The sequence below is a fragment of the Peromyscus leucopus genome, chromosome 10 (assembly GCF_004664715.2).
Source record: "Peromyscus leucopus breed LL Stock chromosome 10, UCI_PerLeu_2.1, whole genome shotgun sequence".
Lineage (NCBI taxonomy): Eukaryota > Metazoa > Chordata > Mammalia > Rodentia > Cricetidae > Peromyscus > Peromyscus leucopus.
In genome coordinates this window covers 11,704,522-11,729,162 of record NC_051071.1, presented here as the reverse complement: position 1 = coordinate 11,729,162, position 24,641 = coordinate 11,704,522, and the positions used below count along the sequence as shown (strand labels likewise).

General features: G+C 38.2%; 1 protein-coding gene across 4 annotated transcripts in view; it reads left to right on the top strand.

The window, feature by feature from the left end:
* Window positions 1–24,641, top strand: part of Usp34 (ubiquitin specific peptidase 34) — a 190,767-nt gene that overhangs the window by 90,812 nt on the left and 75,314 nt on the right. For all 4 annotated transcript variants that reach the window (XM_037208944.1, XM_037208945.1, XM_028876366.2 and 1 more), the window contains 9 exons: window positions 1,766–1,892; window positions 2,010–2,157; window positions 8,040–8,140; window positions 8,320–8,529; window positions 12,006–12,131; window positions 14,231–14,353; window positions 14,478–14,561; window positions 16,191–16,277; window positions 23,049–23,249. In XM_037208944.1, the coding sequence (XP_037064839.1) occupies window positions 1,766–1,892; window positions 2,010–2,157; window positions 8,040–8,140; window positions 8,320–8,529; window positions 12,006–12,131; window positions 14,231–14,353; window positions 14,478–14,561; window positions 16,191–16,277; window positions 23,049–23,249 (1,207 nt within the window). The remainder of the gene's footprint in view (window positions 1–1,765; window positions 1,893–2,009; window positions 2,158–8,039; window positions 8,141–8,319; window positions 8,530–12,005; window positions 12,132–14,230; window positions 14,354–14,477; window positions 14,562–16,190; window positions 16,278–23,048; window positions 23,250–24,641) is intronic.

Here is a 24,641-nt window from a genome sequence, read left to right as displayed (position 1 = left end):
CCGAAGGTCCTTAATTTTCATTTCCAAAGTAGTACCTTTCATCAGTTTATGGAATTTAAGCCCTAGTATCTCTTCTCATAGATACTAGTTTTGTCCTGCTATGGAAAAATGTATCTTTCGTATGTGTCTTGATTTATTTTATGCTGAAGTTAACATTGCTGTTAAATTATATGAACATCTGTCAGTGACTAGTAAACCATGAATTACATGAAATTGAATAAAAAAATCCAAAGCAGTAGCTGAAAAGCTATGTATTGCCTACCAAATCTTACCTCTTCTTCCTGTACATCAAGTGCTCAATGTGCTTAGTGTTGCAAATTTATAATAATGTAACATTAGAGAAACATTCCAAATAGCTTGTATAATAGTGAATAATAGTAATATCTTAAAGAATTCACCTTTTAGAGAAAGGTTTAATCTTAGCAATGATTTTCATTCCACAGTGATTTTGTTTCTTAGGAGCAGTAGGTACTTTCTGGAAACATTTTTGTTATCATACCTTTGGAGGAGAAGGTTGTATTGGCTTTGTCTGGAGAGAGACCAGCAATGCTGGTAAACACTTGAGGGTGTGTAAGATAGCCTGCCTGTTGTTCCAAGAATACTATAAAGTATGGAGGTCAGAATGTCAGTGGAAGCAACGTGGAGAAACTACAACTTGAAACCCTCAGTACAAGGCGTTTTTTTAATTACTTTTTTGTTCAGTCATAGACCTGGATAATGTCTGACTTGTAGGAAATAAGTGAATTTCTATCCTTTAATTTCAGAACTCCTGCTTAGCCTTAGACATTCATTCATTCATTCATTCATATATTTATTTATTTAAAATCAGGAACCTGACTCTTATTTTTCACACCTGAAAATAAATTAGGGAATTTTCCAGTATTTAGTCTGTGTCGTGCTAGATGCCTTTGGGGGCAAGTGAAGAGTCCTTTTAAGAACTTACTTCATTTTATCTGCATGAGTGTTTTGCCTACATGTACATATATGTATGTGGTACATGCCAAGGCCCAAAGAGGCCATAAGAGGGTGTCAGACCCACTGGAACTGGAGTTATGGATGGCTATGGACACGCGATGGTTGCTGAAAACCCTGCACCAGTGCCTCCGCAAGAGCAGCCTCACTCCAGCTCACTGAAATTAGTCTTTAATCCAGGGATGTTGTTCTTGTTGTTGTTACACTTGTGGATAAAAGCCAGTCTCTTCTGTTAAAATGATTTACATCACTTGAATATATTCTTCTATCTGAGGAGTATTTCTGTAGAATACATCTTTTTCTGAAAGTATTTCTTAAACCTTTTTTCTAAATGTCAAAATGAAAACTTGATCCTTCATTATTAGATTAGTGTTGGGTTCTGCTTTACTTTCCTACCGCTTCCCTCCCACTCCCTTTAAATAACTGTATATAATGGGCTTTTCTCCTCCAGTCATTTCTCTGGGAGTCTTTTTAATTAAAATCTTACCTACTTGTATTTATTTATTTTATTTGTTTTACATTCAACTCACTATGTTGAATCTAAAATTGGTATAACCTTTTATGGACTTTTCCTTTTTGGCGGAGGCAGGTGGATTGAGTTCGAGGCCAGCCTGGTCTACAAAGCAAGTTCCAGGACAGGCTCCAAAGCTATACAGAGAAACCCTGTCTTGAAAAACCAAAGAAAAGGAAAGGAAAAAAAAGAGAAAAAGAAAGAAAGAAAGAAAGAAAAACTCCTGAAACATTAAAGTGTTGAAAATGATCTCCTTTGTTTATGTGCTTTGTGTTGTTGTAGGTTTGCATATCATCTGAGACAATGGCAAATTGAGGGCACTGGTATTAGTAGTCATTTGAAAGCCCTGAGTGACAAGCAGTCCTTGCCTCTAAGGGTTGTATGTCAGCCTGCTGGACTTCCTGATAAGGTTAGTTACAGGGTTTAATTTCCAAATTTGGTAACATTTCTTTTTCAGATCTTTGGTTAGTTGTTTGGGTCTGGTAGTTTGTTTGTAGTCTTTAATTGGTTACATCTTATATTTCAGATGACTATTGAAATGTATCCCAGTGACCAGGTAGCAGATCTTAGGGCTGAAGTAACTCATTGGTATGAAAACTTACAGAAGGAACAAATCAGTCAGCAAGCTCAGCTTCAGGAGTTTGGTCAGAGCAGCAGAAAAGGAGAGTTTCCCGGTAAGTTAAACATTTGACATGTTCAGTAGTTTTGTGTGGGTTTTTTTTTTTTTTTTCTCTTCCCCCAGGCATGGTTTTCTCTGTGTAGCCCTGGCTGTGCTAGAACTCACTCTGTAGCCCAGGCTGGCCTTGAACTCACTGAGATCCACCTGCCTCTGCCTCCCAAGTGCTGGGATTAAAGGCGTGCGCCACCACTGCCTGACAGTTGAGTACAGTTTTAGGCTTTATTGTGTAGCAACTGTCTTGGTCTGTCTTCTGTTGCTTTAGCAGTTGCTTCAATGGAAGGGTGTTTTATGGGATCTTACCTCTGGAGTCCAAGCTGATCTAGAACTTACTGTGTAGCCCCAAGCTAGACTCACACTCTCAGGAATCCTCCCTCCAGGGCTTCCAAAGTGCTGGGATTACAGATGTGAGTCACCATACTTTCCCAGACAGGAACTGAAAGTTGTTCCTGACTGCCCTGCAGAAGATGAAGGTACCAGGATCTAGTGAGGTGTGCTTCCCTCTTAGAGTGCAGCACCTTCCACTCTTGTTGCATTGCCATGAGTGGAAGGTCAGAAAGAAAGAGATCTCCTGTGTCAAGACCTTTGTACAGGTGTTAGTGCATTTGTGATCACCTTTCCCTTGTGTCCTGAACTGCTCCCAGCAAATCTCACCTCCAAACACCATGTTTGTTGCAGGGAATGAGCTCAGAATGTCATGCTTAGTACAAGCACCTTTTATCTTCTGACACGATAAATAAAATATTTATATTTACAAGGTCTTTAACTTTTTTTTCCTAATTGATAGTCTCTGTATATTAAACTCAGACTTGGAGCAGTTCTTGTCTCAGTCTTTTTTTTTTTTTTTTTTTCAATTTTTATTTTATTTTATTTTATTTTACAATACCATTCAGTTCTACATATCAGCCACGGGTTCTCCTATTCTCCCCCCTCCCACCCCCTCCCTTACCCCCAGACTACCCCCCCATTCCCACTTTCTCCAGGGCAAATCATCCCCCAAGGACTGCGATCAACCTGATAGACTCAGTCCAGGCAGGTCCAGTCCCCTCCTCCCAGACTTGAGCCAAGTATCCCTGCATAAGCTCCAGGTTTCAAACAGCCAACTCATGCAATGAGCACAGGACTTGGTCCCACTGCCTAGTTGCCTCCCGAACTGATCAAGCCAATCAACTGTCTCACCTATTCAGAGGGCCTGATCCAGCTGGGGGCCCCTCAGCCTTTGGTTCATAGTTCATGTGTTTCCATTCATTTGGCTATTTTTTTTTTTCAATAATTGAGTAAAACCGAAATTTATTATAAGCCACAGTCGTCCTAGGGACCTCCATGCTATATATATAGCCTCTATGGTTCTATGGGTTGTGGTCTGATTGTTCTTTATTTTATATCTAGAGTCCACTTATGAGTGAGTACATACCATGACTGTCTTCCTAGGTTTGGGTCACCTCACTCAGGATGATTTTTTCTAGTTCCATCCATTTGCCTGCAAATTTCATGCTGTCATTGTTTTTCTCTGCTGAGTAGTACTCCATTGTGTATATGTACCACATTTTTTCCATCCATTCTTCCATTGATGGGCATCTAGGTTGTTTCCAGGTTCTGGCTATTACAAATAGTGCTGCTATGAACATAGCTGAGCATGTATCTTTATGGTATGAATCAGCATTCCTTGGGTATATGCCCAAGAGTGGGATGGCTGGGTCTTGAGGTGGTTGGATTCCTAATTTTCTGAGAAACCGCCATACTGATTTCCACAGTGGTTGTACAAGTTTACATTCCCACCAACAGTGGAGGAGTGTTCCCTTTGCTCCACATCCTCTCCAACATTGACTGTCATTGGTGTTTTTGATCGTAGCCATTCTGACAGGTGTAAGGTGGTATCTCAGAGTCGTTTTGATTTGCATTTCTCTGATGATTAAGGATGTTGAGCATTTCTTTAAATGTCTTTCAGCCATTTGTAGTTCTTGTTTTGTGAATTCTCGGTTTAGCTCTTTAGCCCATTTTTAAATTGGACTGTTCAGTATTTTGATGTCTAGTTTCTTGAGTTCTTTATATACTTTGGAGATCAGTCCTCTGTCAGATGTGGGGTTGGTGAAGATCTTTTCCCATTCTGTTGGCTGTCTTTTTGTCTTATTGACTGTGTCTTTTGCCCTGCAAAAGCTTCTCAGTTTCAAGAGGTCCCATTTATTAATTGTTGTGCTCAGGGTCTGTGCTGTTGGTGTTTTATTTAGGAAATGGTCTCCGGTGCCAATGCGTTCAAGAGTGCTTCCTACTTTCTTTTCTATTAAGTTTAGTGTAACTGGATTTATGTTGAGGTCTTTGATCCACTTGGACTTGAGTTTTGTGCATGGTGACAGATATGGATCTATTTGTAATCTTTTACATATTGATATCCATTTATGCCAGCACCATTTGTTGAAGATACTTTCTTTTTTTCCATTGTATAGTTTTGGCTCCTTTGTCAAAAACCAGGTGTTCATATGTGCATGGATTAATGTCAGGGTCTTCAATTCGATTCCATTGGTCAGTATGTCGGTTTTTATACCAGTACCAAGCTGTTTTTATTACTATAGCTCTATAGTAGAGTTTGAGGTCAGGGATGGTGATGCCTCCAAAGGTTGCTTTATCGTATAGGATTCTTTTAGCTATCCTGGGTCTTTTGTTTTTCCATATGAAGTTGAGTATTTTTCTTTCCAAGTCTGTGAAGAATTGTGTTGGGATTTTGATGGGGATTGCATTGAATCTGTAGGTTGCTTTTGGTAAGATTGCCATTTTTACTATGTTAATCCTACCTATCCATGAGCATGGGAGATCCTTCCATTTTCTGATATCTTCTTCAATTTCTTTCTTTAGAGATTTAAAGTTCTTATCAAAAAGGTCCTTCACTTGTTTAGTTAGTGTTATCCCAAGGTATTTTATATTATTTGTGGCTATTGTAAAGGGTGATGTTTCTCTGACTTCTTTCTCAGCCCTTTTATCATTTGTGTATAGGAGGGCTACTGATTTTTTTGAGTTGATCTTGTATCCTGCCACTTTACTGAAGGAGTTTATCAGCTGTAGGAGTTCTCTGGTAGAGTTTTTGGGGGTTACTTATGTATACTATCATATCATCTGCAAATAGTGAAAGTTTGACTTCTTCCTTGCCAATTTGTATCCCTTTGATCTCCTTTTGTTGTCTTATTGCTCTAGCTAGAACTTCTAGTACTATATTGAATAAAAATGGGGAGAGTGGACAGGCTTGTCTTGTTCCTGAATTTAGTGGTATCGCTTTGAGTTTCTCTCGTTTAATTTGATGTTTGCTGTTGGCTTGCTATAAATTGCTTTTATTATGTTTAGAAATGTTCCTTGTATTCCTGATCTTTCTAAGACCTTTATCATGAAGGGGTGTTGGATTTTGTCAAAGGCTTTTTCAGCATCTAAGGAGATGATCATGTGTTTTTTTTCTTTCAGTTTGTTTATATGGTGTATTACATTGACTGATTTTCGTATGTTGAACCATCCTTGCATCCCTGGGATGAATCCTACTTGGTCGTGATGGATGATTGTTTTGTTGTATTCTTGGATTTGGTTTGCCAATATTTGTTGAGTATTTTTGCATCAATGTTCATGAGGGAGACTGGTCTGTAGTTCTCTTTCTTTGTTGCATCTTTGTGTGGTTTGGGTATCAGGGTAATTGTAGCCTCATAAAAAGAGTTTGGTAGTGTTCCTTCTGTTTCTATTGTGTGGAACACTTTGAAGAGTATTGGTATTAGTTCTTCTTTGAAAGTCTGGTAGTATTCTGCACTGAAACCATCTGGTCCTGGGCTTTTTTTGTTGGGAGACTTTTGGTGACTGTTTCTATTTCTTTAGGGGTTATTGGTCTATTTAAATGGTTTATCTGGTCTTGATTTAATTTTGGTATGTGGTATTTATCCAGAAAATTGTCCATTTCTTCCTGGTTTTCCATTTTTGTGGAGTACAGGTTTTTTAAGTATGATCTGATGATTCTCTGGATTAAAAATGCTAGGATTATAGGTGTGAGCCACCATATTTTTCTTAATAAATTTTTTTTTGTTTTTGAAGGCAACGAATCTTGTCAGAATGATTTAGGCCCTTCTTAGGTTAAAACTGTCTCTTAGAGATAGGGACTCTACGTCAGTCGTGCAGAACTTGGTCTGCATACCTGAGACCCTAGTTCAATACTCAGGATGTCCACCTCCTTCAGAAAAAAACTTGTTGGTTTGACTACATGTCAGTTCTACTCTAGAGAAGAAAATTGCCAGATTCCATCTCATTGTTAGAAATGAATTGTTTTCCTGTATTAAATTTTCTTGGTGTGAATTGGAAAAGTAAATTAAAACACTTTTATGTGTCATTTTTGGTGTGGTGACCATAGTTAACTGGTAGAACACTTGCCTAGCACATGCAAAGACCTGAGTTGAGCCTGCCTTGCTACTACAATCGTAATAGAAGTGTTATATACATCATCATGTAGAGAATTGCCCTGCTTTACTCAGTACTCTTGAAAACAGTTGCTTTTGTGCTCACTAAATAGTTTTCTGCATTAATACAAATCAAGGTTGGAGTTCACTCAGTGGTAGAATTTCTGTCTCACATGTGAAAATCTCTTGGTTTTGATCCCTGTCACTATGAACAAGAAGTCAACCAATGACTCAGCATTCACATAAAATTAGACAATGACAGTTGTGTGTGGTGGCACATGGTTATAATCCCCACATGTAGGAAGCTGTGGCAGGAACACTGGCTTCATGGTGAGATCCTATTTAACTTAAAAACAAATCAGAAACCACCACTTCAATGTTTGATGAAATTATTTGACATTTAATAATGTTTCATTTCCCAATCAGGCATTTCTAATTTTTAAAAAATTATTATTAAAAGAATCATCCACTGTATTGTAATTAATTTGAGTGTCTACTGTTAGTGGCTAAAATCCATCAGTAAGTATAAAAAAAGAAACATGCCCATGTTGGAAGTAAATGTTTTTTTTTTGTATTTTGTTGAAGAAAGACATTCTTAGGAAAGGTAAAGTATATACTAGAAGGACAGTAGTGAAGTGGGAGTGTGCCTTGCAGGAAATGAAGGGACATCCCCTGTGAATTCCCGGGGTAGACATTTTACTACATTAGATGGGAACCCGTTTTACAGAAAGGGCAAAGAGCTGAGTAGGGCAGCATGTCACTTGGGAGGAAGAGGTAGGTTTATCTCTTGAGTTCAAAGTCATCCTGGTCTACATAGGGAGCATGTCAAAGCATGAAAAGCTCATGGAACCTGTTAACTGAAGCATAGATTGTGAGGTGGGGCAGGTGGTGGGAATTAAAGTCAGGCCATAAGCAGCAAAAGACTCTTGGGCATTCTTAAATTACCTGTACTGATTTATTGAACGAGCTCGTTGGTCTTTTAAATATTAGTTTATTGCATAAACTGATCTTGAGTATTTTTTTTTCTCCACATAAGCATTTAGGTTTCCATTTTATGTTTGCTCTGTTTTGTTGTGTTCTTTTTGGAAAATAACAGTAATGAGTGCTCAGTTGAACAACACATTCTGGTTTCTTGTGCAACTGATGCATTAAGGAATCTGATTTCTCTGTAGTACTGAGGGAAATGCAGTAAGTTCCCAAAAAGTTCTTGTTTTTTTTACATTTATAACAGCGTTATATTGTCAAGGAAATATAGGGATTTATCTAAGTATACTAGTGGTAAAAAGTTAGCTTGTATCTTTTACAACCTACATAATTTAAGACATGAGAAAACATTCAGGAAGCATGCTTACTATTACTGTCTGTTTCTCAGGAGTATATGTAAGTAATGAACAGGGGGTGTATTGCTTTGTTGTAGTATTGTCAACAAATGGCATGAACAGTTTTCCTTTTTCTGTTGAAGGCGGCCTCATGGGGCCTGTCAGGATGATCTCGTCTGGACATGAATTAACAACAGACTATGATGAAAAAGCACTTCATGAGCTTGGTTTTAAAGATATGCAGGTACATACATAAATTGTATAGTTGGAAGAAGTCTATTTAAACACTTCTTACTACTGTGCATTGAAGTTGTAAATGGAGTTATACTGTACCTCAATTTTATTGTTGTATTTAATAAAAAAGAATGTATTTTTTCCTTTTTCTTTGATTCTTCTGTCTACATCCTTTGTTTTGTTTTGCAGATGGTGTTTGTATCTTTGGGCGCACCAAGAAGAGAGCGAAAAGGGGAGGGTGCTCAGCTGCCTGCGTCTTGCCTCCCCCCACCTCAGAAGGACAACACTCCAATGCTGTTGCTATTGCAAGAACCTCATTTGACTACTCTCTTTGATTTGTTAGAAATGCTCGCTTCATTTAAACCACCCTCAGGAAAAGTGGCAGTGGATGACAGTGAGGTAATAATCAGATTTCTTTCCCATATATTTTGTCTTTTCATTGAGATTCAGGAAATAATTTTCTTATCTCTTAACCTCTAATGTCTTAAATCTCTCATCTCTTAAAGCCTAGGAACAGATTTTTTTGGTGGTTGTTTTTTTTTTTTTTTTTGATAAAAAGTCTCAACTTGTGTATTTCAGTCAGTACTTGAACATAGAACCCTCCTTCCTGTTTAGGCCATCTGAGTGTTCCGATTACAGGTGTACGTCACTATTTCTAGCAGCAGTCTTAATCATGTCTGCTTATTGGTTTGTTTACTTGCTTCTTGCTTGGTTTTAAGTCTCAGCTTCACATCTCAACCTTGTGGCAATCCTTTTCGAGGATTAGTAATCTTTCCTGTAAGTATTTTTTTTTAAGCAGTTATTTGTGACAAGGATAGAGCTAATCTGGAAGGTAAGGGGAGAGTAGGCTGAAAGGATTGAGATCGGAAAGCAAGGCAGAGTAAAATCTTGTAAGTCTTTTGGGTCATGGGAGTAGTTTCCATATTATTCAAAGTAAAGTGAACAATAGTGAAAGATTTTTAAATGGAGGCAGATGCATATGTTCTGGTTTTTGTTTTAAATGAAGTGTGTTTGTTCGGTGTCAGAGTTTGTAATGTACTTAACACACTTGTCCAGGTAGAAATTGTTAGTACCCTGAAACAGGATGGTGATGGTAGACAAAATGTGATAGAAATTAGAAACAAAATCACCTTTTGGTAAATTTAAAGGAGAACAAAGTGAAGATTGAAGTTGGAGGACATAGAAATGCCATCTGGTTTCTGGCTTGGGCGAATACTTGGCTTCTATTTGAAATGAAGAATGGATGTGTTGCACGAATCCTAAATGGTCTTATAATAAAATTCCGGAGCCAGATAATCAGGGTGAAAGTTGAAAGATCAGAGAAGCAGAGCAAGACACAGCCACCACCAGTTCCTCAGCCTGAGAGAGCCTCTAGAAATGCGTGAATTCTTGTCTCCTCCTGCCTTATATTCCTTTCTCCAACTTACAAAGATCAGCCTGCCTGTGCGTGTAATGAGTCTTTCTCTGTCCTTCCAGCCAACTCTCAAATAACACAGAGACTGATTAATTATTAAAGCCCGACCTTAGCTTAGGCTTGTCCCACTAGCTCTGATAACTTAAATTAACTTGCTTTAATTAATCTATGTTTTACCATGTGGCTTTTTACCTTTCTTTCATCTTGAACTTCCTATTACCGCTCCATGTCTCCTAATGTCTTCTGCCACCTTTATTATCTCCTCTTACTTCCGCTGTCTGCCTTGAAGTTCTGCTTATCCCTCCTGCCTAACTATTGGCCGTTTAGCTCTTTATTAAAACAGTCACAGCAATATATCGGCCTTCCTGCGTGCTGGGATTAAAGGTGTGAACTGCCACACCTGGCTTTGTTTTGATTCTTAAACGATCTTAAAGGATGTTTTCTTCGTATGGATGTATGATTGGGTGTAGACATAATTTTATCTGCCACTTGCTTGTTCCCAAATACCCAGCAGCTGCTTCTCAAATAATTGACTCTGAGGCTTAGTATTACTAATAAATGCTCAGCCAGTAGCTCAGGCTTATTACTAACTATCTCTTAAACATAAACTACCCATTATCCTCCCCACCCCCCAAGACAGGGTTTCTCTGTGTAGTTTTAGTGCCTGTCCATGATCTCGCCCTGTAGACCAGGCTGGCCTCAAACTCACAGAGATTAAAAGCGTGCACCACCACCACCGCAGGCCATGATTATTACTATGTTTAGCTAGTGGCTTGGTACTTTTTTCAGTGTGGCATCATTTCTCATCTTGCTTCTTCTGTGTTTGCCTGGTGACTCCTGACTCTGCCCTTCCTCCTCTCTTTATTTCATTTTTGAATCTGTTTTATCTTCTTGAACACAGGATTTAGTTTTTTCTTTAGCTTCTTCCTTTTCTTTAGAAATTGTCATTGGAGTTACCATTAATAATCATACAACATAGTCTAGATTAGGCTGTTGTGAGATTTCCTCTGCCGAAGGAATTAACCCAAAACACTTTACTTTATTTAGCCTCATGGGGCCTCTTTGGACAAGGGTGGAAAAACATCCACATTCTTGATCAAAATATCATTAAAACAATTTCTAGGCCATATACTAACACTCTTCTCCTCTGAAACCTCTTGATCCCCACAGTATAGGCCAAGTAAAAACTCTCAGGCTTGTGCAGCAAGCACATTTATCTGCTAAGACATTTTGCTGGCTCCCATAGTCCAGTCTCCTCTCACATTTGCTGTGTAGTTGAGGCTGGTCTTGAACCCCAATCCTTCTGCATAGTTTTTTCCCTCCCTTGGACAGAATAGTGCTAGATAACTCAGCTTGACCTTAAACTAAAACTGATCTCCTTCAGCTTCCTGGCTGCTGGGATGCACACAAGCTTTTCCATACCTTTTATATAATAAGCTTACAAAAACATAGATAATGGTGTATTCATAGATCCTAGAACAAAAACCCCACATCTACAGAAGGACCACTCCATACTAGGTTAAAAAAAGATTATGTCAATTGTAATGTGAATTCTAATTGGTCTTAGTAATAAAAACCCAGAGTCAAATATGGGGGTGAGTGCTGGGATTAAAGGTGTGTGCCTCCCAAGTACTGGGATCAATGTCGTGAGATCCCAAGTGGAAGGATTAAAGGTTTGGACCACCACTGCCTGGCCTCTAGTAGCTAGCTGTGTACTCTGATCTCCAGGCAAGCTTTATTTGTTAATATCACAAACAAAATATCACCACAGTCAGTAGATCTTAGTTATTTATAGACATAGAGTATTTCCTTGGTATTGCATGCATTTTATTATTAGCCCAGGGAATCATTGTATTTGAAGCAATAGCAGTATAATAATAATAATAGACTTATAGTCTATGGTAAATACCAGGGCAGTAGGTTTTATCTTTTGCTTTGAATTTCCTCTGCAGTTGTACCTTAATTCAGCAGTGAATGGAAACTTGCTTCTTAAATGTGCTTGAGGAAACCTCCTTTTTTTTTTTTAGTCTATTGGTTTACTTGCTCACCTTATTCAACTTAGGTTTTATCAAAAAGTGGGTTCTTTAAAATTTTGTGCTTTCCTTTAATACTTGCTCACATATAGGTCAAAGTTTAAAGTGCCAGTCTTATACCTAGAATGATAATCTGCAAAGAAGAAATGGGAAAGAGACTTGAAACAGGTGATTAGACTTCTGTTTCAAAAGTTGCTTGAGGAAAGTGATCAGCCATCATAAGAAAATGTTGATGAGAAGTTGAAAAATTGCTGCTTCTACATAGCTGTTTATTTTGTTGAATACATTTACCATGAGAAATGTGGTGTTGAAATTTCAGACTTTTTTAAAAGTGAGGGTAGGAAATTTTGGCAAAACAGTTGAACTGAAGTTTAAACTTTAATTTTTTCTGGTCTATCTTGATAAAATGGTTGTTCTTACTTATTTAGAGTTTGAAATGTGAAGAACTTCATCTGCATGCAGAAAATCTGTCAAGGCGTGTGTGGGAGTTGCTGATGCTTCTCCCTACATGTCCAAACATGTTGATGGCATTCCAGAATATTTCAGAGGAACCGGTGAGTCCACACAGTCTTTGTGCTCTCTTGTGTGCATGTGTGTATGGAGGCTGAAGGTCATTGTCGGCATCTCCTGCCACCCTTGTGTTCTCCCTCCTCCTGGTCCCTTGAGTCAAATGTCTCCTCCTATCTCTGCCCTGCCAATGGGAATAGTACTGACGGGTGATAGCTGTGCCCAGCTTTTTCAAAGGGTGCTTGGGATCCAAACTCAAATCTTTATGTAAGTTACTGAGCCATTTCACCAACCCCCATTTCCTAATTTAATAGGAAAAAAGATGTCAGTTTAAATATCCATTTGTTTTTTTAAGTTGCATATCATATTAAATAAAATTCGAAGGATCTTTTGTTAAATTAAAAACTAGAGATTTGCCTTTTTTTTCCCCCCTGGAGCTGAGGACTGAACCCAGGGCCTTGTACTTGCTAGGCAAGTGCTCTACCACTGAGCTAAATCCCCAACTTTGAGATTTGCCTTTTTAAAAGAGATTATTTCTATGTGTATGAGTATTTTGTCTGTCTTTATGGCTGTGCACCGTGTGCTTGCCTGGTGCCTGCAGAAACCAGAAGAGGGTGTTGGATCCCCTGAGCCTAGAGTTATGGACAGCTGTGAGGGGCCATTCGTGTGCCAGGAAGTGAACCCAAGCCCTACAAGAACAATAAGTGCTCTTAACCACTGAGCCATCTCTCCAGCCCTGGATTTGCTTTCAATTAATGAAGTTTTAAAAATTGCATGTTTTGAATATTTCTTTTTGACAGCGAAAGTAGTAAAGTTTAGGTAAATATAATGTGGTGAAGTGACATCCATCAGACCTTGTTTTAGATTGTTACACAAACCAAATGACGTAATTGGGAAAAGACATTTAATATATCTGATAATTTTCTTCTGTATCACTTATAGAAGTGATATTGGATTTCATTGTAAGAATGCCTTGCCAGGCGGTGGTGGCGCACGCCTTTAATCCCAGCACTCGGGAGGCAGAGCCAGGCGGATCTCTGTGAGTTCGAGGCCAGCCTAGTGAGTTCCAGGAAAGGCGCAAAGCTACACAGAGAAACCCTGTCTCGAAAAACAAAAAAAAAAAAGAATGCCTTTACAATGAAAGATTAATTTGTCAAAAAAGATTTGTAAATCAGTGGTGGTGGTCCATGTCTTTAATCCCAGCACTCAGGAGGCAGAGGCAGAGGCAGGCAGATTTCTTTAAGTACCAGGTCAGCCTGGTCGACAGAGCCAGTTCTAGGACAGCCAGGGCTGCACAAAGAAACCCTGTCTCCATAAAACAAAACAAACAAACAAACAAACAGAAGGTTTATGTTTATTACTTTCAATGATGTATTCTTGTGCATGGGTGTGTGCACTTGAGTGGCAGTGCCTGTGGAGGCAGAAGATGGTGTCAGATCCCCAGGAGCTGCAGTTACATGTGGTTGTTAGCCACCCTGCATTGGTGTTGGGAATCAAACTCAGAGTCCCTGCAAGACCAGTATGTACTCTTAACCACTTGGTCATCTTTCCATCTTCAACATTACTCTCCCTCATCCCTTTTTTTGGAGACAGGGACTTACTATGTAGCCTTGGCTGGCATGGAACTCATCACAGAGATTATATGAGTTCTCAACATCTGACTTCTCAAATTACTTGAATTTAAAAGGAATGGTCTATAATGTGATTAGTGACCACTTTAGTAATAACATTTTTTTTAAATCTTTTTTTTTAATTTTATTTTATTTTACAATACAATTCAGTTCTACATATCAGACACGGATGCCCTTGTTCTCCCCCTCCCGCCCCCCTCCCCTTAGTAATAACATTTTAAAGCTGCATGTTATACAAACAGTAGTTCCTAAATTGAGAGTAGAAACAGCAATGTTCTAATTTAATTCTTTTCCTATGCTTTTTGTATAATTTTAAAATATTTATTGGACACTATTTAATGGATAGGTTTTTTTTTTTTAAACATGCTATTAGTACCTTTTTTGCTTCTTGTCTTATATTTAATGTATATACAGGATTTGTATTTTATACTAATGTTCATTTCTGTGAGCTTTAAGTCTTTAGAGAGTGATCTTAGAAATTTGTCTTGATAACCTTTTTCCTTTTGTAATTTAAGAGCAATGATGGACTTAATTGGAAAGAACTTCTCAAAATTAAGAGTGCTCATAAGTTGTTATATGCTCTTGAAATTATTGAAGCACTGGGAAAACCTAACAGAAGAATAAGAAGAGAGTCAACGGTAACTACAGTTCCATTGTTCTCACTAAAGGAGGCTTCCCTCCCGCAGCATTCTTAGTGGTGTCCTTTCATTCTGAGGAAGGTACTCTTCTGAAGCCTCCCTGTTTCTGTTCTTGCCTCCCCAGGGAAGTTACAGCGACCTTTATCCAGACTCCGACGATTCGAGTGAAGATCAGGTGGAAAACAGTAAAAACTCTTGGAGCTGCAAGGTTTGATCATAATTGTTTTGGAAAGATTGAGAAAAATTCATTTTAAGTTCATGGTTTTGAGTGTTTGCCTGCAGATGTTTATTTGCGGCCCTTGCATGCAGCGCTTGTGGAGGCTGATCGAGGGTCTCCAGACCCCTGGGGCTGCAGTTAGAGATGGCTGTAACCCTTTTGTGGGTACCTGGGTCCTGTGAGTGTGTGTGTGTGTGTGTGTGTGTGTGTGTGTGTGTGTGTGTGTGTGTGTGTGTGTGTAGATGTAATCAACCGTCTTATTAAATAAGAAACACAGAACCAATGTAAAAGAGAAAGCCTAGAGGTCAGAGCTCAGAGCTAAAATCTCACCCTTCCTCCTTCCCGAAAGAGAGCTATTTCCCTGTGTGTAAGTCGTTTTATAGTCATTCTGCCTTCTCATTGGTTGTAAACCCAAACACGAGACTGCCTCGTCACTGTCTGTATGTACAGCCCCCCAGGTCTTAAAGGCATATGTGTCCAATGCTGGCTGTATCCCTGAACACACAGAGATCTATGGGGTTAAAGGCGTGCGCCACCACCGCCACACTCTGTCTATGGCTCTAGTAGCTCTAACCCCCGGGCAACTTTATTTATTAACATACAATCAAAATCACATTTCAGTACAATTAGAATACCACCGTGTGTGTGTGTGTGTGTGTGTGTGTGTGTGTGTGTGTGTGTGTGTGTGTGTGTGAGAGAGAGAGAGAGAGAGAGAGAGAGAGAGAGAGAATGAATGAATGAATGAATGAATGAATATGCATAGAGTTAGGAAGGAAGGACGAAAATACGAAGGAATATTCATGGAGGCCAGAGAAGATCTTTTAGTGTTATCCTCACACTTCCTTTGAGTCAGCATCTCTCTTTAGTTTGGAACTCATCAGTTAGACTGGACTGACTGGTGACAAACCCTAGATTTCCTTTGTTTCTGCCTTCCCAGTGTTGTGGTTATAAGCACACAACATCATGTCTTTAGGTGGGTTCTATGAATTGGATTTAGTCCTGTGCTTACAAAGCAAGGATTTCAGGGACTACTGAGCTATCTTTGTCTTTAGCCCTGTCTAATTTACTCTAAAGAGTAGATGAAAAATTACAATTTACTCTAAATCATAATGTAAAAAAGATTATTTAATGCTTTGTTTCTCTTAATTTCAGCACCAATGTTTATCCCATTTCACTGTCGTCATTGTCTCCCGTTCCTCCCAACACACATTGAAATACTGTGTTTCAGCTACCTAGTATCTGAGGTTAGATGGCTACTGAAGTAGTGAAATTGTGCTTATATATTTTTAATAAAATAAGACTTTTTAAAATTTTCTAAAAACATTTTATATAAGAATTAAGGATGGTGGTGGTACACACCTTTAATCCCAGCACTTGGGAGGCAGAGGCAAGTGGATTTCTAAGTTTAGAAGCCAGCCTGGTCTGCAGTGAATTCTGGAACAGTTAGGGCTACACTGAGAATCCCTGTCCCAGCTCTACCCCAAATTATTTGTATTATTTGTAAACAGTGATTTCTATAGAACACCGATTTTTACAATTGCTTACTAAGTCAACAGAGCAGATTGTCATTATTCTGTGTAGCTGATTTTCCTTTATCACTATTCTCAAAATTGCTTACAGTTTGTTGCTGCTGGCGGGCTTCAACAGTTGCTAGAAATATTTAATTCTGCGATTCTAGAGCCAAAAGAGCAGGAATCATGGACTGTGGTACGTAAAGGCATTTTTTTCAACTAGTTATATTTGTTATCTTATTTCAGTCACTTCTGTTTTATTGACAAAGTAACGTATTATGTACTTGATTGTAATAAAGTTGATTAAGACATATAGTAGTAAGTAAAAGATCTGATAGGTTGACAATGAATTAAAATTAGATAAGTGAATGAAGCAAAGGCAGAATGTTATTTTTGGTCTGGGAAGAGGGCATGCCGCCTAAGCCTGAAATTCAATCGCTGGAATCCATGTAAGGGGTGAAAGAAAAAACTAACCTCCACAAAGTTGTCTTCTGAACTCTACACACGACTGCTCTCATCTAATCCCTACCCACACACACAGGTACACACACAGAGTAATACATTTTAAAAGACAGCCATGCAATTTATCTTTTTTTTCTTTTTAAATGTTTTTTAAATTTTATTTTGTATAAGCATTAATGTTTTACCTACATGTATCTGTGTGAGGGTGTTGGATCCATTGAAACTGGAGTGATAGGCAGTTAGTTGTAAGCTGTCATTGTGGGTGTTTGGAGTTGAATCCAGGTCCTCTGGAAGAGCAGCCAATGCTCTTAACCACTGAGACATCTTTCCAGCTCTTTCCTCCTCCTCCTCCTCCTCCTCCTCCTCCTCCTCCTCCTCCTCCTCCTTCTTCCTCCTCCTCCTCCTCCTCTTCCTCCTCCTCCTTCTTTTTTTTTTCTTGAGACTGGGTTTCTTGGTGTATTGGTTGTCCTAGAACTGCTCTACCAGGCTGGCCATGACTTCAGAGATCACCTACCTCTGCCTCTCGAGTGCTGGGATGTGCCACCTCCACCCATCTAGCTATGTTTTTAACACACTAAAAATGAATAGTGCTAAATTTAATTACTCAGAAATATTAACAAGTTCAGTGGAAGTGGCGCACACCTTTAATCCTAGCACTTGGGAGGCAGAGGCAGGCAGATCTTTGAGTTCAAAGCCAGCCTGGTCTATAGAGCAAGTGCCAGGACTTCCAAGGCTACACAGAGAAACCCTGTTCAAAATAATAAAATAATAATGATATATATATATAAAATAATAATGATTTTTTAAAAATCATTAATAATAATAAAATAACAATAAATAATATATAATATAAATAATAATAATAATAATAATAAAATAATGATTTTAAAATAATAATATATATATGCTTGTTTGTTATAGTACTGGGAACTAAATCAAGGCCCTTTTGCATGCCTAAGAAGTCTTTTCCCACTGATTTCTGTCTGTAGTAAATGGTTTCAGTGTTTTAAAAATTGTTATCATTTGTTCTGACCAATTCTGCCATTATAATAACAGTACACAAAAAGTGTTTCTATACTATACTGATTGATCTTCCATGGGCTCAAGACACTGAGAATAATAAACCTTTCCATTTTTAAAATAATTAGAAGTTTCTCCAGTTCTTTTTGTAATATTTCATATAAGCATTGGGCCTCACTTAAAAACAAAAACAAAACAAAAAAACAAAAGCAAAAAAACTTAGGGGGAAAGAAAGAACCTTGCTTTCTTACCACTATTAATTTTAAGAAACACTTTTAATATTAGGAAAAGAAAGTTACTAGGGCAATAATCAACTTTATAATGGATTTATGCAGTAATGCTGTCCATCTTTTCAACTAAATGCAAAGCAGATAATTTTTATTGGGAATTCAAATGAAGTGTTGATTTGTTTGTACTTGGGTTTTAGAATTACTTGCTGCAACAGGCCATCATCAGTTACCCAATGATACTACTTTGTGCAGTTGATTCTTTGCCTACATGTTTTTAAGGATCTGGTGACTGGCAGCAAATTCAGGTGACCAAGTTATCATGGCAAGTGTCTTTAGTCGCTGCTGTCTCACTGGCCCCCTCACTTTGCCTTTTAAACTTTGCATTCCAAATAAAAAATAGTTAATTCAACAATAAATAAAATTTCATTTTCCCAGTTTTAATGATTTCTTGAGCATCGTTTTCTGTGGTGTTAGTCATTTATGAGTGTGTGCATGTGTGTATGTGTGTGCATTCATTATTGTACCTGTGAATGTCCCTTTACCTTTTCAAATACCTTTTCAGTCAGGCAGGAAGACATTTATCAGTTGATGAGTATTTGTAGTGTTTCTCCTTGTGGCCGTTACCAGTATGTTGCTGTGATTGTGGCTTGGCTTGGTGTTTACTTCAGAATAGAATTGCTGGATCCAGTAGTAATTTTGTTTACTATGTTAAGAATCAGCCAAGTAGAACTACCATTTATATTCAAACCAGCATTGTATATCTTGGTTTCCATACTAAGGGTATTTACATTTTCACAGCTTAGGACCTGTGAAGTTAGTATGTTACCCTGGTGTTTATTTATGTTTTCCTAATAACCAGTAGGATTGTTTATTGGTCATCTTGTACCTCGTTTGCATACATGTCTATTCAAGTCTATTGAACCTTTTTATTACTGAGTTTTGAATGTCCACTGTGTATTTTGGATATTGATTTCTTAGCAAGCAGGTTTTAAAACACTTCTGCCAGCAGTTGGATAACTTTCCCTTTCCTGCTGTGCTGTATGCAACATACCCTAATTTTGGTCTAGTTGTGTGTCTCTGACGTTTGTGCTTTTGTGGTATTGTGTAAGTCATGGCAGTGAAGATTGATGATCATATTCTAGTTTTAATTTGTTTTGCTTTTTTTTTTTTTTTTGTTTTTTTTTTTTTCGAGACAGGGTTTCTCTGTGTAGCTTTGCGCCTTTCCTGGAACTCACTCTGTAGCCCAGGCTGGTTTCAAACTCACAGAGATCCGCCTGGCTCTGCCTCCCGAGTGCTGGGATTAAAGACGTGCGCCGCCACCACCGCCCGGCTTTAATTTGTTTTTTAATGCATTGATATTTAGGCAAAGTTTTATTGATGTGAGTCATAATTCATTCATTTTAAGAGTGTTGTAGTTTTGTAAGCATCTATTCTTGTAAAATGCTCAAGCGTATTTAAAAATGCAGAATACTTTTCACCTCCAACGTTTTCCAACAGTTTGCTTCTAACAAAGTCGCTTTGAGAATCTTAATTTGCTTTCTCTAACCATAGATTAAAGTTCAGTTTTTGAAAATTTGTAATTGGAGCAGTACTTAAGTAGTCTTTTACATTTGCTTTTGTTTCAATATGTTTTGATGTTGAAGAATGTACTTTAGCAGTCAGTGCGTTTTTATTGTTGATGGTGATTATTTTATATACCACAGTTGCTTATCCACTTACTTGTTAATGGGATTTTTGAACCTCCAGGGTTTTTTGTTTGTGTGTGTGTGTGTGTGTTAGTAAAGAAGCTGTGGATTCATATGTAAGTTTTTTTGGTACATATGTTTCTGGGTAAATTCTAGGAAATGAAATCACTAAGTAATTTTGTAAGTGAAAATTTAAATTTACCAGCAGCTGCCAGATTGTTTTGCAGTCAAGATCTACTCTGAAACATAAAGAGAATCTCATTTACTCTACATTCTTGCCAGTAGTTGCCATTGATCGAGTTTTAAAACTTGAGACTTTTTGTTTCAAGACAGGATTTCTCTTTGTAGTCTTGGCTGTCCTGGAACTTGCTGTGTAGACCAGGCTGGCCTTGAACTCACAGAGATCCACTTGGCTCTGCCTACTGAGTGCTGGGATTAAAGGCCTGCACCACCACTGCCTGGCAAAATTTCAGACTTTGAAGAGCTGGTTGTAGGTCATTTGTTTGTAGAGTGTTTGCTTATCATATATGTGGTACAGGGCTTCATCTCCAGAACTGCAAAGAGCTTTTAAAGATTTTGTTTTTTCTTTCATCAGATACACATACAGTAAATGTTTTTGGCTTCTATATTGATGGGACTTATTCTTTGATTTGTAGTTTAGGCTGACCTTGAAGTTTCATTCTCCTGATTTAGCCTGTTTTGGGAACTTCCATTTGTGGTTTGACAGTATCTTTTTTGAGGCAGGAAAGTGTTGTAAATTATGGACTGACTTTCAACTCCCCACATAGCTGAAGATGTCTCAAACTCACGTCTTCACCTCTAGAGCTGGGATTGATCACAGGTGGGAACCACCGTCTTTGGTAGATTCTCTGTTGGGAGTCCAACTCTGAATTCTGGGCCTGCTGAGCAAGTACTCTGTTAACTGAGCTACACACGGAATCCTCAACAGAACTCTTTCCACTTATTTATTCAATCTGTATTTAGCTTGTGCATGTTACATGGTTGTGCTCATGCCTTGGCCTGCTCATGGAGGAAAGATGACAACTTGAGAGTTGATTCTCTCCTACTGTGTGGGTCCCAGGGACAGAAGTCAGGTCATCAGGCTTTCTGGCAAGCACCCTTACCCACTTAGCCTATTCCACCAGCCCAACAGTATCTTCTAAGAGGTGTTTTTAATTTCACGGAAAATTGTAATTTTATTTAAGAAATATATATTCCAAGGTCACAAAGATTGTTCCTTCTATATTGTGTGTGTGTGTGTGTGTGTGTGTGTATGTGTGTGTGTTGGAGATGTGTATGTATGTGTATGTTTTCTACATGAATATCTGCTAGTACGCTCTCCAGTGTACCTGTGTGTTGAGGCCAGAGGTTGACCTCATGTGACTGTTGCTACCTACCTTAGTTTTTGAGTCAGGGTCACTCATTGAACCTGTAACCTGCCATCACACTTGACTTTATGGAGTTGTTAATGGGTGTGAACTTATTCTCTCTTTTCTGCATAGAAAACACTTTACTTACCTGGCCATCTTTCCAGCTTCCTAGCGTCTTTTATAGTTTTATTTGCTATGTATAGTGTTTGTTATATTGCATTTGAGTTAGCTTCTGTATGTAGTAGATAAGATTGAACTGGTTTATTTACTTCTTATATAACTATCTAATTTGACTAATATTTGTTGAAACAATTTTCTTTTTTTATATGAATTATATTGATGAGATTTTGAAGTTTAGTAACATGGTTTTGCTATTACTCAGGGAAGGATGCCTTTTTTTTTTTTTCTTTCTGGTTGATAGATGTAAGTGTAGCACTTAGCATTGGAACCAGAAGACTAGGAGGCCAATGATTTATTGTAGTGAAATTTCTGAAATTCTTCTGCTGTGTATAAGTGATATTCCAATTAACTTGTTGAAAGTTTCTTGAGTTGTTACTAGAGCTTAAAATTCATTGTAAATTTTGTTATACTAGTTATTCTATGAATGAATATTTATATTAAATACATATAATATGATAAGTATAAGATTTTCAGTTGAAGTATCCTTTAGAGCAGTTGGGAATCCTATGGTCTAAAAATATTAAGCCTGGTCTACATAGCAAGGTCTCCATAATGAGACTAGGTCTTAAAATTTTTTTTTTTTGCTAGTGTGGAATAGCCCTATGTGATAATTTATTCTGCATTTCATCCTGTTGATGAGTGGGCTGTTAGCTCTTTGCTGCTACTGTTGCTTTGAAATGACTTTTTCCTTAGCCTGGAACTCACTATGTAGCTCAAGCTCTAGCCTTGAACTCAGAGATGAACCTGCCTCTGCCTTCTTGGTGTAGGGATTAAAGGTGTCCACAACCATGCCTGGCCCTTTGTTAGCATTTTTAATAATTTTGAAAAATACGTTGTTTGCAGCATATTTTCCCTAAAATCATGGGAGTTAACTATTAAATACATTTTATAATAATTTCATTGAAAACAAATGTATCATTTCTAATTTTTATTTATATATATATCCTCTTACAATTTATATTTAAAAAATAAAATTAAAGTAATAACCATAGCTTTTGAATGCAAACTTTCTGTACTGACCACTGTATTTACTCGAGTCCACGGCAAGTGTCTAGAACCTGCAGTGAAAACTGACTGCAAGTCAGAATGAAATGGATACTCTTTTTGATTAATCAGTAACTCTAGCCTTGTGAATTGTATGAATTAGCTGCCTGTGATGAGAAGACTGGAGTATTTTATGTACTTTAACCACTCTTTATTCTTTATTGTTTTTATTTTTTTGTTTTATTTTTTTGAGACAGGATTTCACTGTTGTAGCCCTGGCTGTTGTAGCACCAGGCTGGCCTTGAGCTCACAGAGATCTGCCTGTTTCTTCCAGCCTTTATTCTTGTGGGATTGAAACTAAGTTGTAACCATGGGGCATGCTCAGTTGAAAGCTCAGTTTACTTATGAGCCAGTGAAGTCAGATACTAATGCCCATTTACCAACCTTATGCTATATACAAAAGAATAGTTTTCTCTCTAATGTGCCACATATAATTTACCCCTCTCAATTAAGCATAGGTAGCCGGGCGGTGGTGGCGCACGCCTTTAATCCCAGCACTCGGGAGGCAGAGGCAGGCGGATCTCTGTGAGTTCGAGGCCAGCCTGGTCTACCAAGTGAGTTCCAGGAGAGGCGCAAAGCTACACAAGAGAAACCCTGTCTCGAAAAACCAAAAAAAAAAAAATTAAGCATAGGCATTGAGTTATAAATTCTAGAGGAATGATTGAAGGGACCTCTTGGTGATTGAAATAACTGAATAATTGCCATGAAAATTATCTTTAATCTGTTTAAACATTAACACTTTAAATGCAGAACTTCCTTTGCCATCCACATTTATGAACTCAGTGGGAAGTAGTTCATTTTGAGAGTTTAATTTTATAGTGGATCATTTTCTTAAAATAGTTACATAATTTTTAAAAGTCATGTAGCACATTGATGAAAAACTATCCAGTGTTTTCTTTTAATTTCAAAGTTGTATAGTGTTCATACCTATCACATAAATGAACATAGAGAGCTGATATTGTTTTCTTGTTCACAGTGGCAGCTAGATTGTCTCGCTTGCTTGCTGAAATTAATCTGCCAGTTTGCAGTAGATCCGTCTGATTTGGATTTAGCTTACCACGATGTCTTTGCCTGGTCTGGCATAGCTGAAAGCCACAGGAAAAGAGCCTGGCCTGGAAAGTCAAGAAAGGCTGCTGGTGATCACACCAAGAGTCTTCATATACCACGATTAACAGAGGTGAAGTTTAGAAATTAACATTAAATTGTTCTAATGAGTTCTACTTAAGTTTTGAGAAAGCATGGGGTTTGGCTTTTTACAAAGTGAAGAAATACACTAACATATGAATACTCTACTGGATTACTGCGATACTACCTAGTAACTACAGCATTGTTATATAAAATTGTAATAATTTTCTGTTCTTCATTTAACAAGAATGCATGATGTGCCATTTTAATGTTATCTAACCTTACACTTATATGTATTATTAGAACTTTATAACTCACATTCTGAGAGTATCAGAGTTTATTCAGAATAATAGGGAAATCATAGTAGGTATTTCAACACAGGAAATACAATAAAACATGGATTTCACACATGTGTGTTGAAGTGCTGAAGCAACCCAGGCAAAGCACTGTTGACCATTCCTAGAGCTGGAAGTAGACCACTGTTGGAGTTAGTCAGGAGTCATGAGCTTACCAAAGAAATCTGAAAAGGCTTCTGGAAAATGGGGTTTGCTCCACTATGTCCTGAATCTCAGGATACAAAATCAAAGCTAGTGAAAGAGTTCTTCAGGAAGTTGAAGACTGGGACTGGGCTTAGTGGTTAAGAACGCTGACTTCTCTTGACACCCTCTCACATAGCTCCTAACTGGCTCCAGGGGATCCAGTGTCCTCCCGGCCTCTTTGTGTACCTGCATACATGTGACGTGTACACACACACACACACACACACACACACACACACACACACACACACACAGTGAAGCCTGTTCCTTCTGGATCAACACCTCTGGAGCAGTGCTCACCAGAAAAGCAAGCACTGTAATCTAGTATGACAGGTCCTAGCAAGAATGCAGCTGTCAAGGGAAGACTCTTGATTGTAATGTCCTAGTTTTAGCATTCTACAGAAAGTGTAGAGAACGTTAGTTTAGAGATGTCGAAAAACTAGTACATCCTTCAGCTTCCATACAGCTCATGGGCCAGGAGTGGCGGTGCACACTAAAGGATCCTTGCACTCCAGAGGAAGAGGCAGGCAGGCCCAGTCTGTGCTGCATAGAGAGATCCTGTCTTTGAGAGGGTTGGGGAACGAGAGAGGATATCCCTTTGACTATTCTCTGTTCAGATAATCAGATGTATACCCTTCGCTATCTCTGTTTGTTACTGGGGAAGTGGGAAGAGACGAAGATTACTTGGTAGTGAAATCTCTTCCTCATTCTGTCACCCCTTGAGAGGCACACCTTGTCTCAAGAACACAAGAGTACTGAATTGGTACAGATAGCAGAGTTTGGGGTGAACATAAGATTTGGAAACCATTGGTATAACTGGGGACCAAATCATGTCTCACTTTTGCAATGTTAGGGATTAAATTGGAAAAATTAATCTTTCATAGTATTGTAGATTATTTGTATCT